Raw genomic sequence first — 13,380 nt, forward strand, 5'->3', positions numbered from 1 at the left:
TCACCAGCACAGTCCAAGCAAGCGATCAAGCAGATCATTTAGTCACTGAACCACACGGGATGCAAACTGGTCACCAAACGAGGACGAGCTCTCTACCAGCAACATGAGCCACGCCATGCAATTTCCTCTCTGTGGTTTCTTAAATTATTTTTCCCATGCTTGTTCTCAATGCTGAAGCTTCTGTTCTGTTATTTTACCTCATCATCTTTAATCCAAACCATTTCTCCAAGCGCAACGATGAATTATCGATCTCTGTGCATTTGTTTATTTCAATGACAGCTGCAGCCGCTTCAGTTGGAAGGCGATCAATAGTGAATGGAAATCCTGTGACCACATGAACACTGCATGCCCCAGGAGTCACATATGGCTGCTGAAGCCAACTGCTTCTCGAGTCATTGAAAAATACTCAGAATCAACAAAGATATCAGGCCATATCTGTTCATTTTAATGCAAATGCACACTAACCAAACCAATCAAACAAACCCACAAGTGAATACTGACATAACAACCAACAGAGGAAAGGGGACACCGTATTTCAGACAGTTGAGCTACTTCACTTTCATTCAATACTGATGTTGTTTCTATTTTATTTCATCTCCTTTTAACTGCATATAAGAAAACACGCTCATGCTCAATTTCTTGTGACATGCAATCACTCTTCCTTCTTTTGTTTAGTGTATACCTAGTGTTACAACTCTGTTCACAAAATAGTCACATAATTAGTATTGCTCACTGGAGCAAGTTACATTATCTGTACCGTGATCTGGATATAAGTCGTACATATGAGCTTATATAACCAGTTAAATTATTTGTAACAGATGCAGGCCCTAGCACTCAGCATGAATGACACTGTAGAAGCGTTGTAATGGAAGAAAGGATCAAGTAGCCCTTCATTGCCAATCATTTTATTTAAACATCACACAAGCTAAGTATGTGGACTATCTAAACACACAGCTGGTGGAAACCACACCTAGCTGAGCTCTGACAGGCCTCACGTTTTGCTTGCATGGAGAACTGCCTTTACAAAGTGCTCCTATGAGTGCTCCTATAGCAACTTGCCTATTACTCTAAAATACATCATCATAGAACCACAGAATGTCCCAAGTTGGACCCACAGGGATCACCAAGTCTAACTCCTGGCTCCGTGCAGGACCACTCAAAAATCTAAGCCCGATGTTTGAGGGCACAGTCCAAACTCTCCCTGACCTCTGGCAGCTTGGGGCCGTGCCCACCACCCTCTGGCAAAGAACCTTTTCTGACACCCATCCGGACCTTCCCCCGGCACAGCTCCATGCCATTCACCTCTCTCGTGTCACTTCCTACCGGAGGACGTTTGCACACCCTTAGCAGCCTCAGGAACTTTACGTAAGTACCGCCGCGACAGCCAGCGGTCGTTCCCCCGGCACTGCCCCGCCGCGCCGGACGCCGGGCCGGGAGCCGCGCCCGCAGCCGAGCCCATCGCCGGGAGCTGTCCGTCCAGCACCACGACGGGACGGGCAGCGGACCACGGCGGGCGCCGTCCTGCACATCGCCCCTCCTGGATCTCGATCTCTTTTCAGACGAGCATCCGTCATGTGGCACGGATAAATAAGCAGTCCTACACAAGAATACCGGCGGTCTCCCTCCCTCCAAAGCAGTACTGAAACGGACTGTCAGCCAGCAACAGCAAGAAAACAATTGATGGAACGCTTCCTCCCTTTTTGCTGCTAAAGATACAAGTAGGAGGGGGCAATCAGGCTCATAGAACACCCTCGCTCCTACTAATTTAATCCTTCCCAGTGTGAAATGAGGACATACAGGTCATGGGTTCTCGCTGGGGGTGGAATGTTGCAGTGTTACAAAGACCAGATTACACACCAACACACAGCAGAAATACAACCAGCACTCCTTGATGAGACCCCACCTGTGAAACTCCTAAACGATCGCATGCCAATCACCTGCAACACAGCACACACGGAAAGCAAGCAGTGGGTTAACCTATCACAGCTGGGATCTCTCCAAAATTAAGCCCCGGCCCCTTACAACCCCTCCGTGTCTCCCCTGGCACACATTCCCCTTCCATCAGACTTTTAGGCTTCACCTCAGATCATCTGCAGCCATGGAACATCCCTTCCAGCTTCCCCACCCCCACATCAGCCGGGCAGAACTTGCACCAGAAAAAGAAGGGGGTGGGGAGGGGAAGAAGACACCCAGATTTTTCGTAGAAAAAAAGCTTGAGAATGTGCAGTTTGCTTTCATTGGGAAGGAAAAATAAGTCTGCCCCAAATCTGTATGGTGGAAGAAAGTAAGAGCACGAAGCACAATGCCAACATTTAGGTCAGGCTGGAAGCTCAAAGCCACCCCATGCATCTCCCCACAAAACTCCATCCTTCAACTTCTCCCCCTCCCCTGGCAGCGGGAGCCTCGGGATGCTGAACAAGAAGAGAACAGGGAGGGTGGAGGAGGGATGTACAGCTCTGCAGCTAGGGCTGAGGGGGAAGGGATCCTGAGAACAACTCCAATTATCCTCAGTCTCTCCCTCCCTACAATGCAGACAAAGAGCACGGCCCAGAATTTGGGGCCTGGGAGAAGGGCCCCAAACCGAGGGATGGAGGAGGGAGGCCATAAGGGGGTTCCCACCGCTCCGGGCTGAGGCCGCCCCCTCCCAAAGGCCGGGGTGGGGGGGAGGGCAGTGGCGGTGCCCCCTCCCCGTAGGGCAGAGCTGGGAGAGGATGGGGCAGCGGCTGTCCTGGGGTAGGGGAAAGCTCCGGGCGCGGTGCTGGGTGGGCACGGCAAGGATCGGGGCACCCCGCAGTCCCCCCCGCTGCCAACCGGCACCCGCGGGGGCACAGCGACGGCTGCAGCGGGGAACCCCCCGCCCCTCGGGCACTTCCCCCATACGAACAGGGAGAGATGGAGGGATAGGGGACAGGGAGGGGGCGACCCGCAGGACCCCCCCTCCTGAGGGATTGCCCCACAAGCAAGCGGGGGGAGCAGCCGGGAAATCGCTCTGCGGCAAAGCCCCCACCCAGCATGCGTGCGTGTGTTGGGGGGAGGGGGACCGGCAGGTAGAGAGCGTGCTGGCGGCGGGGCACCGAGAGGTACGAAATCGTAACCATTAACAAAAAAATAAAAAATAAAATAAAATAAAACACAGGCGATGCTCTCCGCACCCCCCACCCCCCTCCACCTCCCCCCGCCCCTGGCTGTCACTTACTGCGGCCGCCGCGCTAGCACGTCTCCCGCAAGGCGTTGCTGGACTGCGGAGGTGGGGGAGCTGCAGGAGGAACTGCGGTTGTCGCCATCTTGGTGCGCTGCCCCCCCCCCCCCCTCCCGCGATGCGCGCTCGGCTCTTTGCGGCGGCGACGGCCGCGGAGGGAGCGTGGCAAAAATCCCGGAGTCCGCCCGGGAGCTTCCGAGCTTCCTTCCTTTCCCCCCCCCCCCCCCACCTCCGCCTCCTTCTTCTCTTCCTCCTCCTCTTCCAGGCTCCGCGCTGCAGGGAGGAGGCTCCGGGGGGGGACCGGGAGGTGCTTACCGCGGGGTGCGGTGCTGGAAGAGCGCGGTTGGTGCGCGGAGTTTGGAAGCCGGCCTCCCTTTCGGCCAAGGAACGGCGCTCGGCATCTCTCCCCGCGCTGGGACTGTCGGAGTCGCTCCGCGTCGTCGCTGTTCCGGTGGAAAATAACCCCAAATGTGCGAGAACCCAACCGGCTCCGAACGCCGCTGGGGACGAATGGAACGCGGCCACTGTTCCTGCTGCAGCTGGGCTTTGTTCAGCCCAATGTTCTGCTTCGAGCTGACCCGCCCTCCGTGCGGAACTACTCAGAAATAAGTGCAAAAAGTCCGCCAACAAAGAGTGCCACGTGCGGCGCTGCGCTCAGCGCCCATGGGGGTCCCTCCCAGCGCAGGATGTGCTTTGGTTCAACGGGAGAAAGTGGTGGCAACGAGACGAAGAGGAAAACTTTGCACCATGCATCCAGCCGACCAACCAAAACCTTTTCATGTTCTTGATAAGGCAAATCTTGAGGACCTCAAGCAGCCGTGCCCAGCGCTGATGTGTCAACAAGAACTGCTCCATGATCTCAGCCCTGGACCTGCACAGCCATCAGCTGCTTGGAGGTGCACGAATGGAAGCTGGCTCCAGCGCTGGACTTGTTTGGGTTAAGAGCGGACGGCAGCTATGGGCAGCACTGCATCTCACCGAGCAGAGTTGGGATGTGAACAGAGCTCTGAAGCAGCAGAAAGAGCAAAATTTATTGTTTGGAGGAAAACAAAAAGAGATGTGAGGAAAGGCAATGGAAGCAGAGGCAAAGCTGAAGCAGTTGATGCTGGTTGAGGGCTGGACACCTCTGCTCCTCTGTGTTGCTGCAAAACACTCAGCACAGGATTTGCTCGCTGTCACTTTGGGAAGAAACGTGTTGGTGTAATCAGAGCACAGATTCAGGGGAGAAATATCTTCAATCAGTCAAAAATTGGAAGACAATTTGGAGGCACAAGACCTGCACAGAGAGCCGTGTGCAGAATGTGGCACCTAAAATTCCATTTACTCTTCCCAGTCTCTGTTAGCTGACCTGGGGGAAGATGGAGTTTCTACTGAAAACCCCCACTTTTTGCACTGTGATGGACTGCATGTTAATGCTGCTTGCTTCAGTGGCCAGCTCGCTGCCCCCAACGCCTGCCCTCCCAGTACAACCACAAAGCAATGGCCAAGGGAAGGCTCAGTCCAGTGACCAACAACCGTGGGTACCTATGAATGGAATTTGAGGATCAATTTTTACAGCTGCGTCGTTCTTGTTCTCCATAGCACCGCGTCTGCGTTGCAAAAAGCGCAGCTTTTTGGGTTGGGCTGCTGCTTCAGGAGAAATCCACCTCGTGGAAATGCCCCCTCCATAAAACTGCGAATCTCTGCCCTCTGAGCGGCGCTCCAGGAGCGGTGTGCTGAGCTGACAAGGCAGCAGGACGCAGCACCGCGCTGCAGGACGCGTTCATCTCACTTTGGTTACCACACAGGAGCTGATCTGCCCTCATTTTACATCGCTGGCTTTTATGGGACTGCCTCAGTGCGACAGCAGGGCAGGCACAGCCTCATAAATGTCCACCTCCCCATCCATAACGCGTCACGACACACACATCCAATCTGTGTTTGCACAGAGCTGCCGATTTCGAGACGGTTTTGGTTCCAACCGCACTTCCTTGCAGTGCTGAGGTTCTCCCTCAGGGCCTGAATTCCCAAACAGATGCAAAATAAGTGAAAATAAAACTAAGGAAATGAGGGATAAAAAAAAATCTGATGGTTACCTCCTTCAGTGAAAACCGAATGGGAGGCAGCCACAGAGATGACAAAGCCCAAAGCAAATACAAACCTTGCATGTGTGGCTTCTAGGAAAGGAGGTTGAGTTGCAGAACAGCAGCATGGAAACCTGAGGGAGCATCCACAGCTCATTCAGAGCAAATAATGCTCTCCTTTTGTGGGATTGGGTAGAGCTCTTAGAGCTGTTGCACAAAAACCAGGAAAGAAGAGAGAAAACATCTTAAGCAAAGGAGGATTGTGCACTTTAGTGAGATAAGAAGGGAGAGATGGAAGAAAGGGAACAGGAAATACATGCAAGCAAGTGCAGAGAGCTAATGATTTCCTAATGGCAGAGAGTAACACCCAACCTTTGATGTTCCCATACATAATAGATACAGCATCAGTGCAAGTATTTTGATTTCTGCCTTCCCATTCATTCCCCGCTGGCGGCACAATTCCTCCCTGATTCAGGGAATTCAGTTTATCTGGGGAAATGCAGCAATTCTGTGCCTGGTTCTCTCCAGCCATACGATGCCAATGCTGTCAGCTCAGACAGAACCCAAACCAGCAACCTGTGCACCAGAGAGATGGACTTCCCCTCACCTCGGGAGAGGGTTGGTGCTGGTTGATGCAATCAGTCTGCACAGAACTTGCATCCAAAGGACTTGCCATTGCTCAGACGCCACGAGGTGTGAAGGTGCAACAACAGAGGTTATTCATACAGCGCTCTGACGATGGCAGCGCCGTGTGCTGGATTTGGGTTTTGCTTTATTGCCACTAGAGGGAGGAGGGAACTCATCGGACAGCAGGGCTGCTGGCGCAAAAACAAAGTTCTCTCTCCTGGTCTGCAATGGAACGGGTGGAATTCGGGACCTGCAGTCCTTTCCCTGCAGTTGGGTCACCTGAACCAAAGCAATTAAAAGCCAGCAGCTAATCCACGCTGCACCCAGTGCTGCTGACTGCAACGCTGGAAAAGTTTGACAGACTGCAATTAGTATCAAATAGATTATTAGTTGTTGACTGAAGCTGATACAGTCAATAAAACCGAGCGGCACACTTTGTGCAGTGATTAATGACTCAATAAGTTGTTTCCTCTCTGGTCCATGACTCCCATCAAAGGTAACAAGAAAAGCAAAACCATTCCCTGCAAGGGAGCCCCTGTTTGTGCAATGAAGAAGTTTTGGTGCCCAAATACTGAAAACTGCTGCTGTGAGAGCTCAGTTCAGGCAGCAGAGGGGTTGATCCCATCTGCAATGGGGCAGGAAATGACAAATAAGTGTGCTTCAGCTGCAGTATTCATCAAACTCCCAATTAAACACCTACAACAAACCCAGAACTCAAGCCGACTTCCTTGTGCTCACAAACACAGCGCTGTTCTGCTTTGAGAGATGTAACCTGAAACTGCAAACTCCACATTTGGGCACTTGCTGACACTTTGCCAGCACTGAAGCACGAGGTTGTGCTGCCCAACTGGCTGGGGTTACTTAACATTGCTGGCAGCTCTGGAGCTGGGACGCAGCTGTAACTTTGGTTACACAGTTCTGGTTTTCCCTTTCCTGTGTGTGAGAGGACTTCAAATTCCGCTGCTGGGCCTGCAAGGCAGCGAGCTGGGGACGCTTCAGTGCAGCTCTGCCTGAGCCTGCGGGGCTGTGACACGCAGCAGAGCCAGTTTTGCTGCATTTGGACTCGCTGCCCACAATGGAGCTCACCATCCTCTTCCTCCGCTCCTGCCTGGCACTGCTGGCCATGCCCATCTACCTGCTGTCCTTCCTGGGCATATGGGAGCCGTTCTGCAAGAAGATCTTTTTCCCTTTCTTCTTAGAGAAGCTGACTGTGATCCACAACAGGAAAACCAAGAAGCAGAAGCAGGAATTATTCCGAAATCTGCCCGACTTCACCGGACCGTCGGGAGAACTGAAACTGCTGGAAATCGGCACAGGATGCGGAGCCAACTTCCAGTTCTACCCTCCGGGCTGCAAAGTCACCTGCAGTGATGTGAACCCCAACTTCCAGCAGGGCCTTTCGAGGAGCATGAGCAAGAATCAGCACATCCACTACGAGCGCTTCCTCACGGCGGCCGGGGAGGACCTGCACCAGGTGCCCAACGGCTCCGTGGATGCTGTTGTCTGCACTTTGGTCCTCTGCTCAGTGCAGAGCGTGAGCAAAACCCTGAAGGAAGTGCAGCGCGTGCTCAGACCGGTGAGTGCTTGGAGGAGAAGTTTTAGGCTATTGCTGTGAGCAGCTATTGCAGAGGCAGTGCACAAGGGGGAAAAAAAAGAGAGGAAAAGGGAAAAAGAGGAAAAGGGGAAAAGGAAGGGAAAGGGGAAAAGGAAGCGAAAAAGAAAGGGAAAAAGGAAGGGAAAAAGAAAGGGAAAAAGAAAGGGAAAAAGAAAGGGAAAAAGAAAGGGAAAAAGAAGGAAAGGAAAAAGAAAAAAAAAAAAAAAAAAGGAAAAAAAGAAGAAGGAAAAAAAAAAGAAAGTTTTTGTTTTTGAGACTACAACCCAGACCCAGTTTATAAGATAAGAGTGAGAGGCACTCTGCACTGCTGGGTGGTGCAAAGCAATGGAAATGTGACAGCCAAAAAATAAAAATAAAAAGGGAAAGCTGGCTTAATGTTTTGATTTTGTTGGGGTTTTTTTGTTGTTGTTGTTCTGTTTTTGTTTTGTTTTGCAATAGGATTTCAGCCATTAAAATGCTATATTTCCAAGCCAACACCAAAAATCCAATGAGTTTTATTGGGACTTACACATTCCTCTCAGTCTGCATTGAAACAAAACAGCACATTAGCAACTGTAGTGCAAACAAAAAGGCAACAAACTATTGCTGCAATCAAGGAGGGACCAAACAGGGACATCCTTCACGCTTCTGAAATATGCACTTTGAGTCTGTGCTGAGGTCAATTCCAGTCAACATCAGAAAAGCAAAGGGAGGGGAGGGAGAATGCAGTGAGGTGAGGGAGCTGGGTGATGGGCACTGGATGATGCAGTGAGGTGAGGGTGATGGGCGCTGAGCAGCGGGGAGGGCAGCGTGTGTTCCTATGGCACTGAGCTGTGTCCAACCCCCAGGGAGGCGTTTTCTATTTCTTGGAGCACGTGGCCGCGAGCCCTTCCAGCTGGAAGCTGTTCTGGCAGCAGGTTTGCCACCCGACGTGGAAACTCGTGTTTGACGGCTGCTGCCTGGCCAGGGAGACATGGAAGGATCTGGAAGAGGCCAACTTCTCGGAGCTGAAACTGCAGCACATCAGCGTGCCGCTGCCCTGGACTCCCATTAAGCCGCACATCATCGGGTACGCCGTGAAATGACGGGGAGCGCTTCGTGCTGCTCACCTCCACAGCTCCTGGGCGTGATCAAAGAGCATCAACTAATCCTGGCCAATGAACGTAGGCAGCGTGGTTGAAGACCTTAATAAATGTGTGATTCAGACGTGAAATGGAGGAGGAGGGTCAGTTTTGTGAATATTTTTAAGCTAAAAGTGCTTCGTTGGGTGTGCAAGAAAGGCTTTGGAACCATACACAACCAACAGAGTTTTAAGGTTGGAAAAGCGCTCTGAGGTATCCGCTCCAACCACCCACCTACCAACAATACTGTCCCCAAATACATGGGCAGGGTGGGACCCCCACACCGCCAAAAAAGCAGAACAGCAAAGCTTGACAGACGAAACAAAGATGTGAACCCCTCCACCTGCACCTGCGAGTGCTCACAGCTCCCCACTGAGGCCCCAGGCCCATGTTGAGGGCTCCACTGGCATTCACGTCCCTCTCCCCGCACTTTGAAGGCTCTCTGCCCTTATCAAACCAACGCAGAACCTCTGACACACAATCTTTGCTCAACAGAGAGTTACTTATTTGCAAAGAAACAACGCTGGGAGGGTAACACCCATCGCCACTCTGGTTGCTTGGCTGCCTGCCTGCCCTTGCGTGGCCCTCAGTTATAACACAACTCGCCAGCAGACCATTAAAAGCCCTGTGCCTGACACACTCATGGATTTCTTTAAAGGTGTCCTATGGGTCCCTCAGCCCCATTAATGGTCACCAGAAGCTGTTGGTGACCGTTGGTGGCCCTGCCGCCATCTTGTGCCCCTGAAGGAGGATGCGGCCCCGGCTGCCCACCTCCTCAGTGCTGCTGCTGTGGGTCCTGAGCAGCACCATGCCTGCTATGGTGGGACTGTGGATGTCCATGGAGGTCCTTGTTGGTATTGATGGGATGGAGGTGGCCAATGGGTGGTTTGGGGGAGCAATGGGAGGCAGTGGGAGGGGGGGCTGGGCCTATTGCTGTGCAGCTTCCACACCAAGCTCCATGTAAAAACTTTGTCTGTCCCCAAATCTGATGAATTCACAAAGCTGCAGTGGCTGGGGCACCCTCACTGATGTGCACAGTGAACCTGAATGCAAGAAATACACCTACAACCAGGTAAAATGCGCTTCATGCAGAATAAAACACCCACATTTTCTCTCCAGAATCAGCACTCCAACTTCAAACATTAAAAAAGAAAAAACCACGGCAAGTAACACAGCAGATGGAAAAAACACCACCAGCACCGCCAGCAAACACTGCAGCCAATGCAGCAAAGGCTGCATTCGAGCCCCACAACCAACTCCGTTCTGTTCTGCAGAGTGCGGACGGCGGCCGCTGATGGACGGCAGCTCGGGATCCAGGATTGTGGGCGGCCACGAAGCCCCATTGGGAGCGTGGCCGTGGGCCGTCAGCCTGCAGGTGCACCTCGTGGGGGTGGAATTTGCCCACGTGTGCGGAGGAGCTTTGGTCAGCGAGAACTCCGTGCTCACCGTCGGTCACTGCACGATGGGACGGATGTGGGTATCAGTGCTGACAGCTGCTCTGTTGTGGAGAGGGAAGGCGTTGCAGATCTGCAGATCGTTACCGTGGGCGCCTTTAAACAAAGTGCCAATGAATGGGACGTGGGGTGGGCAGAGCTCAGCTGATGCAGAACCCATCTGCGGCCCCGCGGGTGGCACTGAATCTTGGGAACGCGCTGCTCAGCTCCGTCCCTTTGGGCCCAGCTTACATCTCTGTTGGGTTGGGGGCTTTCTTTTCGCTTTGCCTATTTTTTTTTCCCCATGAGCTTTTGGTTTTTCAGAAGCCCTTTCTAAATAAGCAAAGCAGAGGTTAAATTGACCTATCTAAACGAGCAAAACTCACTGCAAGAAAAAAAACCGTTGCAGTGCTCAGCTGAGAAACACAACAACTCTGTAGTGCTCTACTGCTTTTCCCAAGTTCCATTCCCATTTCTTTCTTCCTGCTTAACAAACAATGAATTCGACACAACTCCTTTTCTTTGACAAAAGGGCACAAACCTTTCAGAAGAGGCTTTTTAACTGCACTCAAAGCTGCATTTTGGCCATCCCAACACCGTAGTCGTTAACACAGTTGCAAAATCTACACAGGAGTTTTTGCAAGCTCATGCTGACTGCGTTCTCCCTTAGGGACCCGTATTACTGGAGAGCTGTGCTGGGCACAGATAGCCTTTGGAAACACAGCAGACATGCAGCAAAAAGAAGCATCACTCAAATCTCCGTGCACCCCAAATTCAACAGAGAGACATTTGAAAACGACATCGCGTTATTTAAACTTCATTCTGCTGTGCGCTACAGCGATTACATCCAACCCATCTGCTTACCTCCTGCACACCCTCAGCTGTACCCTGACAATGAAACAAAGTGTTTTATCAGCGGCTGGGGACGCACAGCAGAAAAAGGTAAACGTTTGTTGATACACCATCAGCTCCGGTGCTGAGGTGAGGTTTCAGTCCCTCAGGTTCTCTGCGTTTGCTCGGGTTCTGCTCTCGCCCCACAGCATCATTTCATCTTTCTGCAGCTGACATCTGCTCTCGGTGCTTTTGCCATTGAAAGCAGATTAAGGCTGCCCAGGTGTAACTGAAGGCATCAATGCGTGACCTTCCTGCTGAGGATCAAGCAAATAAAGGGAAAGAAACACAGCTTTCAGGGTCACAATACGCTTAAGAGCACTTGTAAAAGAGCTCTTCTAAAAGAGCTTTTGTCTCGATAAAGAACAGCTCTCACAAAGCGCCCTCTCAGCTCAAAGGTCCCAGTTGGTTTCAGGTGTGGCTGCTCTTTCACCACAATGAGTGCAGGTGATGCAACCCCAGCTGGCACCGTGCGCAGAGGGGGGATTTGGAGGAGAGCTGAAGGCTGTGTGTCATCACTGGAACAGAACCCGTGGCATTTCCAGCAAGGCCAACGAGCCGCACTGTGCCATGGGAAGGCAGACCTCTATGCTAGCACATGTCTGAGCTGTACACAGATACCTTTAAGCTAACAAAGCAGGACACCACAGCGAGAACTGCTGCACACAGCAGCAGCAATGCCTGACTTTTCTATCTGCTGTCTTCCGCTAAAGGCAAAATCTCGTCTGTGCTGCAAGAGGCAGAAGTGGAAATCATTCCTTTTGGTGTCTGTAACAGCTCTGATGCGTATGGAGGTCTGATCAACGCCAACATGATCTGTGCTGGCTCTCCATCAGGAGGTGTTGATTCTTGCCAGGTAAAATCCTCCCCCCATAGAAACCATGGAGGGCATCCTGGTGACCACTGTTCATAGCATCGTTAATTAAAACGGCCCAAATGCTAGAATGAAAATAGATCCGACTGGAAAAGAGGCATCACAAACAGAAAGAGAGGTGAAACAGCGTTTCCAAAAAAACCCCCGCATCTCAGAAGTGTGCACAGAGCTCAGCTGTAGGAAAGGCTGAGCAACAGGAGAAGCAGCACCATGGTGTGCAGGTGTCACAGAGTTCACATCGTGGCACAGAGAGGATGCACAATGAAACACGTGTGCGCACACAACGGATGCATGCAGTGCGTGTACCACGATGCACCCTGCGTGGTTTTGTGCTTTGGAAAGGCAGCACCAGCACCAGGAGCTGCATTTAAATGCTGAGCCCTCAGTATCTCTTTCTCAGAAGCAACAGTTCTCAGGTCAGGAGCCCTGTGCTAAAATTGAGGCATCAGCTGCGATGCGGAGCCATTTATAATTAAAAAACAATGCATTCCTAAGTGTGTCATTAGTCTGATAGACTTCCTGCTTCCCTCAGCTCTTTTTCTCTAAGCAAGTGATTTGGCACAGATTCAGGCTGTGTTTTCATCGCTGTGCTTCCTGGTTATTGCAGACATACGTTGTCAGAATGTGTCTTCTGCACAAGGAGCAAAGCTGCGTGGACAGGACTCAGAATGCAAAGTCAGAGCGTATTTCTGACCCTACTCAGCTCCGTGCTGCTCCCAGTAACTCATTAAAATCAGTGGATTCGTTAGCAGTGCTTCTAAATCGTTTCCTGGAGGGGAATATAGTCACTAATTTCTGTTATTGTTTATTTATAGGGAGACAGCGGAGGGGCTTTGGCGTGCCGCCACCCCACGGCCAACAAATACTACGTGCTGGGCATCACCAGCTTTGGGCTCGGCTGCGGCCATCCCAGATTCCCAGGGATCTACGTCCGATTGGCTCCATACAGAAGGTGGATCAAATCCCAACTTGTGCTGAGCAGCTCAGCCACAGCTCCTGCCAGCAGCGCCCTCCCCCTGACTGCCATGGGGATGGTGCTCCTGTACACCTCCTAAAGCAGCATCAGCACAGCACAGCTGGGCCGGTCCGTTCAGCTCAAGGGGTCCTGGAGCAATAAAACGTTGTGTGCATCCAACCTGCACGTGTAAGCAACACTTAAAAATCTGCAGTTGTGTCATTTCTTGTCAATGTAGGAACTACAGCAGGGTAACAACAGTGAATACACGCATCCAGAGGTATTTTTTAAGGATGTGAGGTTTCAAACTGTGATAACCTCCCATCTTTTCTGAGGTTACATGAATTCATTACATTAAAACTCATTAGCGTACGTCACAATGATGACACCACGAAGATAACGTGATTATCAAGTGTCTGTTTGTCAGAAGGAAGCAGTAATTTAACATCTCACCACCTGATGCAGCGTATTCTACCCTCACTTAAAGGAACGCTGATGTGTCTCGCTGACTATCTTGGCATTCTTACAACAAAACAAAATTTCCTTGAGAGAAATCGGTGGCTTTCTCTTGTGAAAAGCTTCTCCCATGGACCTGCATGGAGACTGTAAATGTGAGAGTTTTA

The 13,380-nt window shown here is 51.5% G+C and overlaps 2 protein-coding genes across 2 annotated transcripts; both read left to right on the top strand.

The window, feature by feature from the left end:
* Positions 1 to 6,964: 6,964 nt before the first annotated feature.
* On the top strand, positions 6,965 to 8,568 carry TMT1A (thiol methyltransferase 1A; the record flags this gene model as incomplete). Its single annotated transcript, XM_079547904.1, has 2 exons — positions 6,965 to 7,465; positions 8,332 to 8,568. 2 exons carry the CDS (start codon positions 6,965 to 6,967, stop codon positions 8,566 to 8,568), a joined length of 738 nt encoding a protein of 245 aa, XP_079404030.1.
* A 787-nt stretch (positions 8,569 to 9,355) lies between these two features.
* Positions 9,356 to 12,857, top strand: TMPRSS12 (transmembrane serine protease 12; the record flags this gene model as incomplete). Its single annotated transcript, XM_079547937.1, has 5 exons — positions 9,356 to 9,458; positions 9,879 to 10,077; positions 10,708 to 10,979; positions 11,642 to 11,784; positions 12,618 to 12,857. The coding sequence occupies 5 exons, from the start codon at positions 9,356 to 9,358 to the stop codon at positions 12,855 to 12,857; spliced, it is 957 nt and encodes a 318-aa protein (XP_079404063.1).
* Positions 12,858 to 13,380: the final 523 nt, after the last annotated feature.

The sequence above is a fragment of the Tetrao urogallus genome (assembly GCF_951394365.1).
Source record: "Tetrao urogallus genome assembly, chromosome: 35".
NCBI lineage: Eukaryota > Metazoa > Chordata > Aves > Galliformes > Phasianidae > Tetrao > Tetrao urogallus.